This window comes from Rana temporaria, chromosome 12, assembly GCF_905171775.1.
Source record: "Rana temporaria chromosome 12, aRanTem1.1, whole genome shotgun sequence".
NCBI lineage: Eukaryota > Metazoa > Chordata > Amphibia > Anura > Ranidae > Rana > Rana temporaria.
The window spans coordinates 19286688-19306055 of NC_053500.1; the positions used below are offsets into that span (position 1 = coordinate 19286688).

At 45.1% G+C, this 19368-nt stretch overlaps 1 protein-coding gene across 2 annotated transcripts in view; it reads left to right on the top strand.

The window, feature by feature from the left end:
* LAMA5 (laminin subunit alpha 5) overlaps positions 1-19368 on the top strand; it is a 217036-nt gene that overhangs the window by 166438 nt on the left and 31230 nt on the right. For both annotated transcript variants that reach the window (XM_040330485.1, XM_040330486.1), the window contains exons 51-62: positions 590-701; positions 3310-3483; positions 3770-3966; positions 4148-4264; positions 4363-4517; positions 5254-5395; positions 7684-7786; positions 10061-10174; positions 11294-11473; positions 12520-12662; positions 13978-14163; positions 17525-17661. In XM_040330485.1, the coding sequence (XP_040186419.1) occupies positions 590-701; positions 3310-3483; positions 3770-3966; positions 4148-4264; positions 4363-4517; positions 5254-5395; positions 7684-7786; positions 10061-10174; positions 11294-11473; positions 12520-12662; positions 13978-14163; positions 17525-17661 (1760 nt within the window). The remainder of the gene's footprint in view (positions 1-589; positions 702-3309; positions 3484-3769; positions 3967-4147; positions 4265-4362; positions 4518-5253; positions 5396-7683; positions 7787-10060; positions 10175-11293; positions 11474-12519; positions 12663-13977; positions 14164-17524; positions 17662-19368) is intronic.

The window sequence follows — 19368 nt, forward strand, 5'->3', positions numbered from 1 at the left end:
TGCGCGAACTTACGGCGGCCCGACGTTTTCGTGAACGTACTTACGCCGGAAAAAAAAAAATTCAAAAGCGACGCGGGAACGACGGGCATACTTTAACATGGTGGAGTCATTTTACACCATGTTAAAGCACACCTAACTTTGCGACGGGAAAAAAGACTTGTAACGACGGGAAAAACCTTTGTGGATCGCCGTAACTGCTAATTTGCATACCCGACGCTGGAATACGACGCGAACTCCCCCCAGCGGCGGCCGAAGTATTGCATCCTAAGATCCGACGGTGTAAGTCAATTACACCTGTCGGATCTTAGGGCTATCTATGCGTAACTGATTCTATGAATCAGCCGCATAGATACGACAGGAGATACGACGGTGTATCAGGAGATACGCCGTCGTATCTCCTCTGCGAATCTGGCCCATAAACTTGTTTCCTATACAGTAAAGACAGAGTAACAATCACAATTGGGTCAGTCTCTCTGAGCCTGAAATGATGATAAAGTCAAAGCAATAGGTGACATCTGATACTAATAATGTATAACTTGTATGTGCCAATTAAAAAAAAAAAAAATTCATTAAGGGTATTCTTTTTCAGGTGAATTCAACCAAACACAAAGCTGCAAATGTGCAACAGGCAACCAAAGTCACCAATCAGAAGGCCAAAGACTTTACAAACCGGGTCCAAACTCTCAACAACCTCACACAGGGTAAAATATTTTCGGGGTGCTTCAGAAAAGGGTGTTGCTCTCCAAACTGGTAACTGTGTTAACAGACGGGTAGTGACAACCAAATGAATGAATGAATGACTTGTATAGCGCAACGCATGCGAACTGAATCGCCTCTGGGCGCTTTTTCCAGCCAGTATCTGCTTGGCTGGTGCGGTCATTTTTACCCCGTAGGATCATGACACGCTCCACCAAAGCCAACATAAACATAACTCACAGAAAGTGCCTTTTGAAATACAGAATAGATTCATGCCCTTGGTTGCTAACTGTTGGTAAATCTCAGTTGGTAAAGTTTTTGTTGAAAAAACGTTTGTCACCCTCTTCACAGCGCTTTATCACACAAAAACAACATGCTAGTAAGGCCCCTTTCACACTTGTGCGGACTGAAAGAAATGTTGCCACGATTTCGACACGACTTGAAGCAATGCCTGTATAATGTTGAGTTCTAGGGACCTAAAGTCGGACCAAAGTAGTGCAGGGACTACTTTGAAGTCACTGCAACTTGAAGTCACACAGATATGAATGGCACTCATTGAAAATCATGGAGTACGACTTTGCAGTCCCAAGTCGCACAAGTATAAAAGGGGCCTAGTGCAAAGCAACAGTTTCACTTTATTGGCTGCCTTATCACAATGCTTATAGTTATCTTCCCTTTGCTTTTCTGCTCAAGCCAGCCACCAGGAGCAAGGAGAAGAAACTCCAAGTCACAACACAGGGCTGAGGACTCTTTTCCTTTGTGGCAGGGCTGGGTGCCTAAGCTACCCATCACCAAACACAAGCACAATCCTATGGGTAGACGGGGAGTAAATCACATATTCCTTCTTACTCGGAAGTGGCAGGTATTTTTCTTCTGCGGCTGAAGGGAGCAGCAGGGTAGCGAAGAGAAGTTTAAGCAGCTGATGGGACCCCTATTAAAGTGAACGTGCATGGGCAATGCAAAGGTTCACTTTAAGGCTGTAGATACTGGGGTGGATTCAAGAAGCAATTGCGCCTGTGTAACCATAGGTTACACAGCGCAATTGCTTACTTGCCCCGGCGTAACAAGTGCTCCTGATTCAGGAACCTCGTTACGCCGACTGCAGCCTAAGATCTGCGCAGCATAAGGCTCTTATGCCCGCATATCTTAGGCTGCATTCTTGCGATGGCCGCTAGGTGGCGTTCCCGTTGTGCTCAGCGTATAGTATGCAAATTGCATACTAACACCGATTCACAACGTTGCGCAAGCCCTGCGTACGCAATTTACGTTGTTTCTGTACGGCGTTTTTTGCGTAAGGCTGCCCCTGCTATTAGCAGGGGCAGCCAATGTTACGTATACCTGTCGTTCCCGCGTCGCTAAATTAGAATTTTACGTAGTTTGTGTAAGTGATTCGTGAATGGCGCTGGACGCCATTCACGTTCACTTTGAAGCAAATGACGTCCTTGCGACGTCATTTGCCGCAATGCACGTCGGGAAAGTTTCCCGACGGAGCATGCGCTCTACGATCGGCGCGAGAACGCGCCTAATTTAAATGATTCCCGTCCCCTACGGGATCATTTAAATTGCGCGCGCTTGCGCCAGGCATTTTGCCGGCGCGCCCGCGCAATTTACAGAGCTTCTGCTCCGTGAATCAAGGGCAGCGGAGCAAATTTGCGGGGGCGCAGGGCAAAAACGTTGCCCTGCGCCTCCGTAAATAATGCGCAATTCTACCTGAATCCGGGCCAATGTATTCTTAGATGCTTGTAGCTCAAGCCCGCTTGGAGGAAAACCCTCCCCAGATTATCATCATTGTTACCCCAAAACAGCTGTTGCCTGTAGTGTTCCCTTTTCCCTCATAGGCACAGATATAAAAATTCACCTGAGGAAAGCTTGTATATATGTAGAAAGCTTTTTACATTATTCAGGAGTATGGTTATGCATGCAAGGCCAGTCACCTTCCAATATATTATGTAAACAAACATTTATAGACACATAACCATCACACCTATAGGAGCTTGTTGGACATCCCTTTTCACAACCATACGCAAAACATTGGATTTGTCCCCCTGGTACCCTTGTAGCTATGACAGCCTCTGTTCATCTGGTAAGGCCTTCTATAAGATGTTGGAGTGTGTCTGTGGGAATTTTGCACTTTAAGCCCTAAGACCATTTGTGTGGTCAGGTACTAATTGTAGATGAGAAGACTTGGCTCAAAATCAGCATTTCAATTCACCCTAAAGATATTTTAGGTGGTTTAGGTTGGGGCTATGTGCAGGCCAGTGGAGTCCCCCAACTTGTTGCCACAAGGTCGAAAAAACACTCAATTGTCCAAATTGTCTTTGTAGTGTGTGCTGTACCATTAACAGTATCCTTCACTTGAAGCACCTGATTTTGGAAGAATCGCCATATAGTTTTGGCCATATAGTGTTACCATAGGCAATAAGTTTGTGGATTAAGTAACATCCTTTTGAGTAGGGCACATGACATGCCTTCTTTTACACTACGATCCGTTCCAAGAAAAAAATAGTTAATGCCAACTCCACAGCTATGCTTCAAATATGTTTCAGATTGTGGCCTCCATGGTCCAGGAATAGTCAAACGTGTCTTCATTGTTACTTTCTGACTGCCCAACAGATCTGATCAATCAGCTGAACAAAATTGGCACCTCAAATACCACCAACATGACATCCACCGAGGAGTTCAGGCAGATCGTCACAGATGTAGAACGAATGCTGAAGGAGATGAGAGACAAAGATTTCAAGCATGCTACAGGCTTGGCTGGAAAGGAGCTTGAAGAAACTAGAAAATGTAAGTAATACGGGTCCTCCATCATTGCTGGATCAATAATCTATTAGGCTCACAAAACTATAATTACAGTTTAAATGGTGGAAGTCAGAAAGCTATAAAGGTCAGAGGAAGTAAAACTTCACTTAGGTTTTTAAGGAGACAACCATTTGAAGGGATTTAAGCTTATTTTAGCTTTCACAACTTAGCTTATTCTTTAAACCACACTGATAAAAAAAAAGCCCTCAGCTAGATTTCTGCTAGATCTAAGACTCTAATTGATCCTGAATTTTTAACCTTTATGCTTTAGTGCTAGACCGGGTGAAATCACAGCTACTAAACAGTGTTAAAACCAACCAAGACATTCTAAATGACATCAAGACACGGCTGGACACTTACAGCTCAGAGGTGATGGATCTTCGGGATGCCATGAATGAGGCAGTGAATAAGACTATAGAGACAGAAGGCCTCAACAACCTAAACCACAACAGCCTGGAGGAAAACAAGGTACAGCTACCAAGAGCAAACATATTACGAACCTTTCAATTTGTAAAAGTTAATTTGATATATGGGTGTTTCTCCATGTCATTTTGAGAAAGGGACCCCTTGTAGCTCTGAAATCTTGTTTTAATTGTATTATGGAGTGTTGGCTATATTGATGAATCTCACTTAAGATTTATTCTTACAGCTGAAGCTTAAAGACCTAAAGACTCAGCACAAGGAACTGGTGGCAGCCGTTAAGATGGCGGAAGATGCTCTTGTCCAGGTCTCACAAATCCTGCAGATGATGGAGAACCTGAAGGAAGTAAGTTGTGGTCTGTATATAGAAATGAAGACTGGAAAGAGTCACATCCAGCCTAGTGTCACCTAATTTACAAGCTACCTATCCTTTTTCTTCTTTAGGAATATGAGAAGTTGGCTGCAGGGGTTGATGGAGCTCGAAGCTCAATCATGGACAAGGCAAAGACATTCTCCCCCGCGAGCAGCAAGCTAGCCATTGTGGAGCAGGCCGAGGAGCATGCCAAAATGCTGGGACAGGTGGCCAAAAACCTCAACAAGTAGGAGACCTAATGACTTCCTATAGCTTGTGTCTGATGGATGAGTGGCCACTAGTAATGTCTGGAGATCTGTTGCCTATTACCTGATCAATAAAGATAACACTAGTTTCTTCACCAATCTTTTCATAATATAATAATGTGCAATTTAGGTAAAATACTTTTTTGTGTACTGCTGTTGGGCATCGATATCTTAAGCCCTGTACACACGATCGGATTTTCCGTCGGTAAAAAGTTGGATGGTTTTTCCGACGGAATTCCGCTCAAGCTTGGCTTGCATACACATAGTCACACAAAAGTTCTCTGAACTTTCGACCGTCAAGAACGCGGTGATGTACAACACTACGACGAGCCGAGAAAATGAAGTTCAATGCTTCCGAGCATGGGTCGAATTTTTTCTGAGCATGCATTGGAATTTTGCGCGTCGGAATTGTCACAGAGGATCGGAATTTCCGATCTGAATTTTTTCCGGCGGAAAAATTGAGAACCTGCTCTCAATATTTTGCTGGCGGAAATTCCGACAGCAAAAGTCAGATGGAGCCTACACACAGTCGGAATTTCCTTTCAAAAGCTCACATCAGACTTTTGCTGGCGGAATTTCCGATCGTGTGCATTAGATGTGATGTCAGCTTCTTCCCTGGCATAATGCTATCATTTAACATTGAGCAATAGCAATGACAAATATCTCAATATATTTATAGGTATATTGGACTTTTTCTTCTATTTTTCTTTTTCATAGTGCCATTAAAGACTCCAATCAAGACATATTCATCCAGAAGGCCATAAATGCCTCCAATGCTTACTCCAGCATCATCGAAGCCATGAAGCAAGCTGAGAAGGCGGCAAAGGACGCCAGCCGCGCAGCAGGAGAAGCACTTAAGGTGAAGGACATGGCCTATTGTGATGCAGCTGTTGTTATGTGCTCTTAAGCTGGTCCTACATGGGCTGAATTTCATCTGATTTGTGTTGGTATAGACAAAATTTGCTCTGTGGGTGGCCCTGTTGGCATAACTTTATTTAACAAAAGTTTTTTTTTCTTTTACAAGGGGCCAGTTTGACTTGTGCAAATGAACTGGGCAGAAAATTGTGGTCTGAACAGCGCCTGCTGTTCAATCAAATGCAGCCACTGTGTGGGTTTTATGATACCCGAAGGTATCAGCCGTCAGAATACAATACCCGGCACTTCAGATTATTCCATCCATGCTTTATAGGGTGGATGGTGGAAACAAGTATGGCTGGTTTTGGGGTCTGTGATGTCTTGTGTTTAATCCACAGAATCATAGGAAGCTGATTTATTAAACGGTAAATAGACCATGCACTTTGCAATGTGCAGTTGTACACTACAAGAGCAGTTGCTCCAGAGCTTAAAGGGGTTGTAAAGGTTTAATTTTTTAAATAACAAACATGTCATACTTACCTTCACTGTGCAGATTGCTTTACACAGAGTGGCCCTGATCCTCGTCTTCTGGGGTCCCTTGTGCCGCTGTTTCGGCTCCTCCCCGCAAGAGCTAACCCCCCTCTGGGAAGCTTTCTCCCAAGGGGGGTTAGCTTGTGGGCGCGCTCCCGTCTGATACAGTCGGCGGCCATAGCCACCGTGTGTATCACTCGGCCCCGCCCCCCGGCGTAACGCGTTGTTCATTTGATTGACCGCAGCGGGAGCCAATGGCTGTGCTGCTATCAATCATCCAATGAAGAGCCCACAAGAGCTAGGGGAAAGCAACGCGGGATCGCGCCCACAGAGATTCTGTTATGTACTGGAACGTACCTTGTAGCCAGAGCCTAGTGTGCAGGAAGAGGCCTCTCTTACAGCCCCGGCTCTGGAGCTGCTGGAGTTGGGACAGCAAGCTCGGGAGCGCGGCGAGGTAGGAGTGCCTGGTGATGATAGCAGCTCGGCACGGTTGGTGGTCCTTCGGGACGGTGGTTGCAGGAGACAGCGTCTCTGGAGCTGGCACAGGCACTGGATAGCAGGAGCTGGCGAAGCAAACCGGGTTAGCAGATAATCAGGTGGGTTAAGGAAGCGTAGTCAGATTCAGGCACAGGGTCTGGTAACGGTGGGCAGGAGAGCAGAGCGGAGTCAGAGCAAGCCAGGGGTCGGAGTGGAGAGGGTCGGATGGTCAGACGGAGCCGGGTCGGTTTGAGGTAACAGGTTACAACAGGTCACAGATTTCACTGATACGACGCTGCAGATCAGACAGCAAAGTGTCACTGCAGCTGCTAGCTTTTTAAAGTCTGAGTGGTGCCAATCGCGCATTAACGAGCACGCGTGTGTTCCCGCCGTCGTGCACGTGTAGTGGGCGCATGCGCGCGCACATTTGGCGCGCAGATTCGCGCATTTGGCACATAACCGTGTGCATGTGGGGCACGCCTGCGCACATGAATAGGTGACTGGTGCTGATTCCGACCATTAGTATGTGTGCGCATGCGTGCACGCCGGAGCCTATTGGCAGGTCCCTGACAGATTCGGGGCTCAGGTAGGTAAAACGGGGGCTCAGGGGGGCCGAAGAGTGAAAGGTGTTTTTTCACCTTAATGTATAGGATGCATTAAGGTGAAAATACACAAACCTTTACAACCCCTTTAATAAATGAGCAGAAACTCTGCTGACTCCCATCATCCAATCATGTGCAATCAAAAAAAATGTTTTTTTATTGCCCTTGCACGTTATTGGTTTTTTTTTTCAAAGTGAAGCCTAACCTCATTTACTAAGCTCTGGAGCAACTAATTACCTTTAGTAAATCCACCCCATAGCATCACATACTATAAGGATCTGTTAGCAGCGTTGTGACAGGCTTGGAGTATTATTATTATTATTTTTATACAGAATTTACTTAGTGCCAACAGTTTGCACAGCGCTTTATAACATAAAAACAATCACAACCTATCCTCTCCAAGAATCTGCTCAGAGACAGGTGAAAGATCATTTTTGATTGGTTGCTGAACTTTGAACCTTGCTTGATGCCTGATGGAATAACCCAGTTGGGTAGACTTACTAATGCTGGTGCACTCAGAATCTGGTGCAGCTGTGCATGGCAGCCAATCGGCATCTAATTCCAGCTTGTTCAATGAAGCTCTGACAATAAAACCTGGAAGCTGATTGGTTTCTATGTAGAGTTGCACCAGATTTTGCACTCTTTGGTTTTAGTAAATAACCCCCTATGTGTCTCTTTACAGGATGTGGTGTCCCAACAGCTTGCAAAAAAAGGAAAAGAACTAAAGGACAACAGCTCAAAACTGGAGGAAAGAGCCAGAACTGCTCAGAGCGAATTAAACGGAGGTGAGATTACACAAAAGGTCATGTACTAGTTGTGTTGTGGCCGACTTTGATGATTGGGTAGGGTGATGGCTTAAATAATTGCATATTTTTCCATTTTTTTTCTCAACCTTTGTTACATCTTAGTGCTGCTGATTTCCTGAAGCCACTTCCTGTGTACTTGCATGCCAGCGATGGCAGCATGGCATTTTTCAGGGCAGTTTCCCTGTAACTGACAATGGTGGACTGTGCTTACATAAATGGTTGTTGGCACAGTTGCTTGTAGTCAAAACTAGTGGTGTGTGACAGAGCGCCAACACAGAAGCACAATTAGAAGGCTGCCGTTCACCCATAGGTGCCTACACAAGGAACTTCATGGCTGAACCACCATTCTCTTGTGTCATAAAAATCCTACCTGTCACATGTGCTCAGGGCTGCTGATAAGGCAGTACAGCCAGCTCTCCTGTACTGGGTCCAGGCTTTGTCAGTTCAAACAGGGGCGCCCAGGCACCTGCCAAGCAGGAGGGTCAGCAGTACTGCCTGATTGCTGACTCTTGTGCAGTGCTGCCGGCTTCTACTTTTCTTTTCTATCTCTGGATGTGCTGCAGGAAGATCGGTTCTAGTATCTGCACCCCCCTTCTCTCTGCTGTCTGGGACCCCTGTGTGCCCCTTTTCCCCTCAGTGCTGCTGTTTTCCCTCCTCTCCTCTCCCTCCGGAAGCTGCTGAGGGCACACAGGCGGGATGTTTCAGGATGGTGAGTGGGGGGGGGGGGGTGCTGTCCATTCTGAATGGACACAACACCCTGAATAAACACAGTGAGCGATCAGTACTGTTTGCTCACTGTGGAGGTGCAGATATTGCCTCTGTGCCCCAATTCACTTGACTGGGTCTTGTTCGACGGGGGTATAATTTCTTCCACAGCTGCAGAGCAAAAATATAATTTTATAGTTTCAGAGGAGGAGGGCCCTGTCAGGTAAGCTGTACGGGGCCCCGTTATTTTTATCAGCAGCCCTGCATGGGTTATAACGTATATGACATTTTAGAGATTGGATTTATCTCTACTTTAGCAGTTGTTGATAATAAGATATCAGCCACTCAGGGAGGGCATTGTTTTCAGTCTGTTGACTGACTCATAGGGCTAGATTCGGAGAGAATTTACGCCGGCGTATCTATAGATACGCCGCGTAAATTCAAATCTGCGCCAGCGTATCTTCTTTCTGTATTCAGAAAGCAAGATACGCCGACATTAGCCTAAGATGCGACTGACGTAAGTCTCTTACACTGTCCTATCTTAGGGTGCCTATTTACGCTGGCCGCTAGGTGGCGCTTCCGTCGTTTTCGGCGTAGAATATGCAAATGACCTAGATACGCCGATTCACAAATTTACGTACGCCCGGCGCTATTTTCTTACGTCGTTTACGTTAGGCTTTTTCGGCGTAAGGTTACTCCTGCTATTAGGAGGCGCACGCAATGTTAAGTATGGCCGTCGTTCCCGCGTCGAAATTTAAATTTTTTACGTCGTTTGCGTAAGTCGTTCGCGAATAGGGCTGGAAGTAATTTACGTTCACGTCGAAACCAATGACGCCCTTGCGGCGTACTTTGGAGCAATGCACACTGGGAAATTCCACGGACGCGCATGCGCCGTTCGGGAAAAACGTCAATCACGTCGGGTCACCAAGAATTAACATAAAACACGCCCCCTCATCCACATTTGAATTAGGCGCGCTTACGCCAGCCCCATTTACGCTACGCCGCCGTAACTTAGAAGGCAAGTGCTTTGTGAATACAGCACTTGCCTCTCTAACTTACGGCGGCGTAGCATAAATACGATACGCTGCGCTGCCGTAAAAATGCGCGGCTCTACCTGAATCTAGCCCAAAGCTTTTAAACTATTTCATATACTGATAAGATAATCTGCACCTAGCTTATCTCTTTTACCTTCTTTAATATATATATATATATATACCGGTAAATGTTGAAAAGTCTAAACATTCCCTTAAAGCCGTAATGACTAGAGCTTCAGACATAATAAAAGACGCTGCAAGACATCAATGAGCATTCCATTTTTCCTGATTACAGTAACTGAAATCTGATTGGTTGCTCATTATGTTGTCTTATTCGATAAGCCTCAAAGGCCTCTGGAAGACATGGCTCTGCCATCCTGTAAATTCTTTGTGATGAGAAAAAATGTGACATGGACACTAATACGTTTGTTAGGGAGAATGTTACACAATTGTCTGTTACTCAGGGAGTCGGTGCAGGTCCTGTATTCCCGGGCTGACCTCTCTTTCTCTTCAGATGTCCAGAAGAAGCTGCAGGAAGCCGCAAAGAAGCTGGAAGACAGCAAAGCAAAGAAGGCGAAATTGGAATCCGACCTAAGATCTGCCATAGAGAAAATCAGCATGACACAAGGTAAATTGTTACCATCGCGACCAAAGCCAAGAGGGCTCCTCCGGGTCAGAGTGACCGGGCCATGGTTGTGATCATCCGCCGTTACCTGTGGCCCCCTGCTGGGACTCTTTACATCTATTCTGAGTCTTCCCTTCATAAGATAACCCTTTATGTTACATCTTTACAGCAGGAGGTCTCTGTGGATCAGAGTTTATTAGTAGATCCAAATGCCGAGCAGTCATTAGCAGGTTCTCTGTATTAACATGCTCACAAGTATTGTCCAGATCTGCATGTATGCTCACTGTACAGACCTAGAGAGAGCAACAATAGAGGCTCAATAGAGGCTTCAAGCCATTTTCCAAGAAATAGGATGATTAACCAATGTATAAAGAAAGATATGGTTGCTTATATTATCCAATCAGCATCTTCCTGAAGCATGTTCTGTGCATAGGCGTGCGCAAGGGGTGTGCCTGGGCACACCCTTATCACTCTGTGCAGTGTCGACTTCCGCTACTGCCCGGGCTTTCCTGCCTGTTGCCCCACCCCCACAGTGCCGCTGGCCTCCCTCCTCTTCTCTTCTCTCCCCTTGGATGCCACTGGAGAAGTGGGGGGAGAGGGCTAGTCAATATGTCATTTACCGGCCCCTTCCTTTTCTAAAATGAACACAGCGTGTTCATTCATAACCAAAGCATAGTAAACACAGTTTGTTTGAGCTTTAGGGTGCACACCCTAATGCAATAGGCTGCGCACACCTTGGTTCTTTGGTAAGTTAAGAGAGAAATGGTGGCTCTGATAAGCTCTGATAAGTTGTTCTAGATAAGATCTTTGAGGCACTAGATCAGTGATATGCAATTAGCGGACCTCCAGCTGTTGCAAAACTACAAGTCCCATCATGCCTCTGCCTCTGGGTGTCATGCTTGTGGCTGTCAGAGTCTTGCTATGCCTCATGGGATTTGTAGTTCTGAAACAGCTGGAGGTCCGCTAATTGCATATCCCTGCACTAGATCTTCAGGTAGAGAATACATCATATAAGGTTTGGGCAATTTTGGCTCTGCTCCCAGAACATGGTGGTGAGCAGAGACTTCCATGTTTCTACACTGTTGTAATTTGCTCTCTTCTTTTTTTGATTTTTTTTTACAGATAATGTGTCAGATAATATAAATAGGGCTAAAGCAAAAGCTGCGGAGGCAAACCATACCGCCACCAAGGTGGAAGCCACCCTAACCGACATCAAGAAGAACCTAGAACAGTGGAAGAACAAGTATGGGAATATGCGCAATGAGGACGTGAATAAGGCAGTTGAAGAGGCAAAAACCTCAGGTTAGTTACAAAATGTTCTGATGGTATAACTTTACCATTTATGGTGCTTACGTGGCTTTAGCCTTGACCTACCTTGCCATAACTCAATGGAATCAATTGATCTCTGAACTTAGGAACCAGTAAGGAATGGGCATTTATAAGAATCAGAAGCTTCACTCATAAGGTGGTATACAAGTGCAGCCATAGTTCTCAGGGTTGGGTGTGTGTGCTGTTATTCATTTGTATTCTCTCCCTGTCATCACAGAAACTCCAACCATTGTGGAGGTAGGCGGGTGTAAACAGACACAAGTCCACCAGAGAGGAATGGAGGGTCCACCTGGGAAAAAAGGACATGTGGATCCGATCGGACCAATTGTGTGAAAGAGGCCCAAGGCTGCTCTCTCACTGATGCGCTGCGGTTTTCCTGCGCCACGCATGCAGCACAGTGCACCAGGGGCTTTCCTATGGCACCAAGCCAAAGATTTCTATTATATTCTGCAGGTGTGGTGCAGTTTCTGAAAGCTCACCAAAACTCCTGCATTCAGATGTTTTGGTGCGCTTTCAGAAACCGCACAAAACCAGCAGGTAATAACAGAAGTCTATGGCTTAGTGCTCAGATCAGTTTGAAAGCAGCCTAGTAACCACTGCGAAGAATATGTCTATATATACACACTGTTATTTTATAATATAAACTGACCTTTAATAATAATCTTTCATTCAGGAGTCTCCCTTGCTACGCATATTATGGGCTGTTGCTTTCCCAGGCACAGTGCAATTGGTATCACTCTGCTTGTGACAGGAGCTGGCACTATACAGGAAGCATCAGCTTATGTGGCTCTGCTCCTCTCCTCTTGCGCCGGTTCCATTCAGAACACTGATGTTTTGGGAATGTCGGGTCAGGAACATGAGGCCTGGGTTTGCAGATCCGCCATCCTAGAGCAGAAGGTTGCGGGCCACATCAGAGGGCCCCGCGGGCCAGTGGTTGGGCACCCCTATGTTAAAGTGTCACACAGCTGCAACTACATCAAGTAACACAGGTTCCCTCTTTGTTTCTTCCCTATGTTTAGTGTCCAACTTGGAGAACACCATCCCGCTACTTCTGGATAAACTCAACAAGCTAGAGGGCCGCCAAGGACAAAATGGCAGCATTTCGGACAGTATCCAGCGAATCCGTCAGCTGATCTCTCAAGCAAGAGATGCTGCCAGCAAGGTGAGTGGAATGAGAATCAGAAAGAAAACAATTTATTTTTACTACGTGGACTTTGAAGAACTAATAATGCTATAAAGGTGGGCAGAGGTGGTAGGCATTTTGTTTGGTTTTCCAGTTGTTGCAGATTGTAGTGTGTTTTTGGAAGTGTTCCATGCCCCAGTCTAGTCCTAAAGTGCCTCCATGCTCATTTATCACCTTGGAATATCAGTTTGGCAACACTGGTCCCTCCAGGTTTTAACTAGAACAGTACACTAAAGATAGTGGAGGATTGGCCGTGCCCAGTCCTTGGTTGTACGATCTTGCGGCCCAAATGCAGCATCTAATTGGCTGCATGGCCTATGATCCGGTAGGCTCATCAGCATGGTTAATGCTGATTGGTACTGGAGCGGAAACTGTTCTGATGGGACTGGAGGCATGGGTATTTCATAAATAGAATAGAATGGCGCCTACTCTTATGCCGCGTACACACGATCGGAAATTCCGACAAAAAAAACGTGGGTTTTTTTCCGACTGAATGTTGGCTGAAACTTGTGTTGCATACACAGGGTCACACAAAATTCCAACCGTCAAGAACGCGGTGACGTACAACACTACGAGGAGCCGAGAGAAATGAAGTTCAATGCTTCCGAGCATGCGTCGACTTCCGAGCATGCATGTTTTTTGTACGTTGGAATTGCTTACAGACGATGGGAATTTCCGATAAGAACTTTTCCCCATCAGAAAAATTGAGAACCAGCTCTCAAATTTTTGTTGTCGGAAATTCCGACAGAAAAAGTCCGATGGAGCCTACACACGGTCGGAATTTCCGACATCGAGCTTTTCTTGTCGGAAATTCCGACCGTGTGTACGCAGCATTACATTAATTAAAAAAATATGGAAAAAGGGCAAACAGATGCAGAGGGTGCTGGGGTTCACTGAATACAGTCCAATTTGGGGTAAGCTCTCCTATGTAGAACTGGGAATATCAGGTTGGCTCATACACCAGACTCTTCCACAGCTGATCTCTTACAGAGGTCAGTAAAGGTTCAGTGGATCTTAAAAGAAACCTGTCATGGATTCTGCCATTCTGAAAATGCAAGTTTTCTGGATATCACCCTAATCATAGCGTTTCATTATTTTGAGTCTTCCTGATGAAGCAGTTGATGTTTGCTCAGTAGGTGGCCCTCTTGGCTGCCATCCCACCCAGCATCCCTTGACTGAAAAATAAAGGAGCCGGGTGGAAAATAGCAATGTCTAACTTTTATAATATTCGTTCTCTTCATGTCTGCTGCTACACATTGATATGAGCGATAACTAATCCCAGCTAATCCTGTAGGTTAAAGTTCCTGTGAAGTTTAATGGCAGCTCCGGGGTCCAGCTCCGCACTCCCAGCAACCTCCATGACTTGTCTGCCTACACGTCTCTGAAGTTACACATACAGAACCCAACACCGCAGAGCAAGAAGAAGCGTCAGGCCGAAGGTGAACAGACGCGCTTTGTGATGTTCCTTGGGCATGGAGATGTAAGTATGACGCAGTCAGCGCTTTAATGAGGAATGTTCAGAAATACTTATTTTTTTTATCCAAGTTGGCCATGTTACATAAACACATCACTACAAAACACTGAGTGCCCTTCCTATGAACATATAATTGGATTATGGTGACCAGCGCCTCCAGCTGTCTGTTATATGTGAAGTTTTGTTTCCCTCTGTAGTCTCTCCCGCTTTTCCTGTCATATGTCTGTGTCAGGGTATTGGGAAGCTGAACTCCAGTCACATATAAAAGAGAGCTCTGTATTCATGAATATAGCGATAATATACTTTTTCCACATTTTGTTATGTTGCAGCCTTATTCCAAAATGTTTAAAATTCGTTATTTCTCTTTCGTTCATGGACGGACACAGCAGCATTGACCTTAGGGTTATTTACCTTTTCTCTAGGAGAGACTCCTAGTCTCTCCTAGAGAAAAGGTACATAACCCTAAGGTCAATGCTGCTGTGTCTGTCCATGAACTCAGAGAAATGGATTTTACGGTGAGTACAAAAATCCTATTTTTCCTTAAAATTCTACAAACAATACCCCATAATGACAACGTGAAAGAAGTTTGTTTGAAATCTTTGCAAATTTATTAAAAATAAAAAACAAAAAAAATCCCATGTATATAAGTATTCACACCCTTTGCCATGACACTCAAAATTGAGCTGAGGGGCATCCTGTTTCCACTGATCACCCTTCACACCTGTACGACATACCCTCCGACTTTGGGAGCTCATGTCGCATGGCGTGTACAAATCAATGGTTCCCTATGAGAGCCGTCTTAACTGATCCGACACAAGTTGGTCCGACTTTAGAAAAGGTTCCTGCACTACTTTGGTCCGTTTTCAGCCCATTTAATATCATTAAAGTGGGATCCTCGTCCTAACCATCCGACTTGTGACATCTGACATGGTGATTACAGCAGCAGGAAAAGAAATGTGTCACACTGGGATTATTTTGATTGGTTAAAGGACAAGTCGGACTATCTCAAAGTCAGAGCAAAATCTTATCCTGTTCATTCAAGTCAGATGGATGTAGGACCGATGTAGGACCAATTTCGCAGGGCAAAGTAGGGTGACAGTCATACAACAGTCGTGTCATACCAGTGTGAACCCGACCTGAGATGTTTGTTTCTACAACTTGATTGGAGTCCACCTGTGGTACATTCAGTTGGTTGGACATGATTTGGAAAGGCACACACCTGTCTATATATAAGGTCCCACAGTTAACAGTGCATGTCAGAGCACAAACCAAGCCATGAAGACCAAGGAATTGTCTGTAGACCTCCGAGACAGGATTGTATGGAGGCACAGATCTGGGGGAAGGGTTCTGAAGCATTAAAGGTCCGAATGAGCACAGTGGCCTCCTTCATCCCTAAATGGAAAAAGTTTGGAACCACCAGGACTCTGCCTAGAGCAGGTCACCCGGCCAATTTGAGCGATTGGGGGAGAAGGGCCTTAGCCAGGGAGGTGACCAAGAACCTGATGGTCACTCTGACAGAGCTCCAGCGTTTCTCTGTGGACAAAGGAGAACCTTCCAGAAGATTAACCATCTCTGCAGCACTTCACCAATCAGGCCTGTATGGTAGAGTGGCCAGACGAAAGCCACTCCTCAGTAAAAGGCACATGACAGACTTGGGAACGAGCATGCACAAGTGCCCCCAAAGCAAGCTCTGGGGGCACTCGGCGTGGGGGAGGAGTCAGGAGCGCTCTTGGGGGATCTGAGAAGAGGGGGATCGGGGCTGCTCTGTGCAAAACCACTGCACAGAGCAGGTAGGTATGACATGTTTGTTATTTTAATTAAAAGCAACAAAATAAAACAGACCATTACAATCACTGGGCCATATTCTGGTACTTTTTAGGCGGGCGGCGCGTAAGCCATTTACACTACGCCGCCCCAACCTACAGGAGCAAGTGCTGTATTCCCCAAACACTTGCTCCGTAGTTTGGGGTGGCGTAGTGTAATTGGCCCGGCGTATCCCCGCGTAAATCCAAGGGGGCGGCTTGTATTTAAATTAAGCGTGCCCCCGATTCGAACGAACTGCGCATGCGCCGGGCTTAAAATAGCCCAGTGCGCATGCTCCAGTTCTCGGCGTAAAACGTCAATGACGCCGACGTGTGCGTCATTGACGTAAAGTCGTATTCAAGAAAGACTTAGGGAAACGGCGTACCCGACGGGAAAAGACGACGCGGACCTGACGCCATACTTAACATGGCGTACGTGGGACTGGCGTAAGGTTACGCGACGGTTACGCGACCGAATTCGTTCGGGAATCGGCGTATCAGGCTCATTTGCATAAACAAATGAGACCTGAACATAAACGCCACCTAGCGGCCGGCTGGGTAATTACATTTAAGATCCGACAGTGTAAGTGACTTACACATGTCGGATCTACAGCGTATCTATGCGAAAATGATTCTAAGAATCACTTGCATCGATACGCCGGGCCAAAAAAGAGAGATACGATGGAGTATCCTGAGATACTCCATCGTAACTATACTCAGAATATGGCCCACTGTAATTATATTAACTTATATTAATTTTGCAGGCTTTAGCTAGACTGGAGTTGCACTTTGTAGAGGTTTTATCAAGAAAGGAGCGATTGTGCTTGCAGCAAATCATAATAAGATGAAGTGTTCCCAGTCTGTCAGTTTCAGATTAACCTAAGAATACAATATTTCTTTCACTCTGTGTGCCAGACAACGTTAAGCTGGCCGTACATTATACAATTTTCTTATTCGGTTTCCATTTAAATTTACCTTCAGCTATGTAGTGCAAGGGGCCTGCCTGATTTCATACAAATTAAAAGTGTTTCGTTTTGACCGGTAATGAAAAATGTGTACCTTTACAAGGTAAAGCAATCTTCTGCCCACTGCTGTGAGCGCTGACCAGGGAAGGAGCTTGTCTTGACTCCATACAACTGTTGAGCAAAGGATGGATCCCATGAAGCCGCACATCAATGCAGTCCCACTGGTATTCGAATGAATCCCCGCCAAGCCACACCCCCATTGTGTTTCACTCCACCCCTCTGAGCTTAATTCTGATTAACCACCGAGGGGCGGAGTGAAACGCGTAGGGGGCATTGCCTGGCAGGAGCCCAGACTGAGACTGCCGTTCTTTCCAATACCGGTGGGACTGCATTGATGTGCAGCTGCATGGGATCCATCCTTTGTTCTACAGTTGTTTAGGTTTGACCTCCTATTATATGGTTTTGGTCAATCTAAAGGAAAATTGTATAATGTATGGCGAGCCTTACTCCATGCATATTAAAGCAACCATATCTGAGAATTATAGAGGACATAAAAAGGTGACTTCCCACTGGTTATTATTTGGCAATCTTTCTTTACAGGGTGAAGGAGATTATTTTGGGCTGCTCCTGAAAGGTAACAGACTGCAGTGTATCTATCGTCTGGGGGACCAGGAGCCGACCGCCCTGACAGCTAACGAGGACATCAAAGAGCAGTTTGTCACCGTCGTCATAGAGAGGTGAGCAGTTTATTTCCCACATTAACAGTGGAAATAGGAATCACGTTTATTACTTTATTACTGTACAGGTTTCCTACAGCGGAACTGTAAGGGCCTAATTTTCAAGGCAATCTCTGTGTGCCGAAACCTATACTGAAATCTCCGCAGCTGTCATTATTCTTAGCATGTGTTACACTCACAGCGGCTGTTATTTTCAGGGCTGTCATTGCATTTAATACACTGAAACTGCAGGTTATCACTGCATGAGAAAACCTGCTGGAAAATGTCGATTGGGCAGACCAGAAAACCTACTTCCAACTAGTATTAACTCAGAATAGCTTAGTTAGGAGGCCTAGAGGAAGAAAAATAGCCTCCATATATGTGCTTTCCTGTTGGATTTATTTGCTTTATCTGCTAGAATGACACTTCAATTTAATAAAAAAGTCACATTCAAGAGGCACTGGGACTTGCTGGATTGGTCAGTATCCCGTAACACCAACATTATAGACAGGAATAAACCATGCCCTATAATGCTGGCGTTACTGATATCGTAATCATAAACCTCACAGATTAATATGGAAAAGCCAGACTTTAAAGCGCAAGTAAACCCATCCATCAACAGTTTCATTTACGGCACGTGCCAGAAATGTGACACTCCCATTGGTTGTGCTCTCGACCAAACTGTTAAACCATCCAATGGCTGGTGTCATAACTGATCACATGTGCAGAATCATGGCTGTTGTAGATTAAACAGAATAAAAGATGGCAGCTTCCTTGGCTCAAAACAATAGGGGGGTTTACTTTCACTTTAAGGTCGATTCCTACTCAAATCAAAGCAGTTCTTCACCCTAGAAAACAAAAAAGAAAAGTCAGCAGCTACAAATCCTGTAAGGCTTCATTTCCATGGACGTTTTTACAGCCACTTTTTTTAGCCTTTTTTACAGCTTAAAAACGCCTGTCCATGTATTTTTTTATTTTTTTAGCTGGAGCTGAAAAACGCTGCGGTAGCTTTTTTCTTAGCGCTTTTGCACGTTTTCTGAGCATTTTTTAACGTCTGGCATTTTTACAGCTCTAAGGCTGGAGCTTCAGAACGCACTGGTCCTGTTTTTTTTTTGCAGCTTAAAAAAAGCTCAGCCATCTACAGCTCAAAAACGTCATGGTGGGCATGAGGCCATAGACTAACATGGAGAGCCGTTTTTAAGCTGCAAAAAAAGCTCAGAAAAGTGGCTGTAAAAACGTCCAAAAACGTCCATGGAAATGAAGCCTAAATGCTGACTAAAAGGACACTTACCTGTCCAGGGATCCAGCGCTGTGCTTATTCGAGCCCGCTCTCCAGCCATCTTGTTTCTCAGCGGGGGGACAGATGCAGCATCGGACCAATGCTGCATCCACCAAGGTAAGCGTGATTCCAAGCCGGCGGGGGACAAATGTAGCATCCACCTAGGTAAGTCTGAAAAAAAATAAAAATAATAAAAATATTCCTCTTATAAGTGTAACTTTTGCCATATTTTTTCTCTTGTTTTTTTAAAACTTAAAAATATTTTCAATAAAAACGATTAAAAAAAAAAAAGCTATTTGGTCTCCTCTACCATTAGGCCAAAAAATGTTTATTAGAATGTTCATAACCAAAAATGTAATCTTAGAAAACAAATAATAGTCACTGCGCTTAGATACTCGAGAGCAGCTGACATAAAATTGTTGGTAACAATAAAACAAATGGAAATAGGG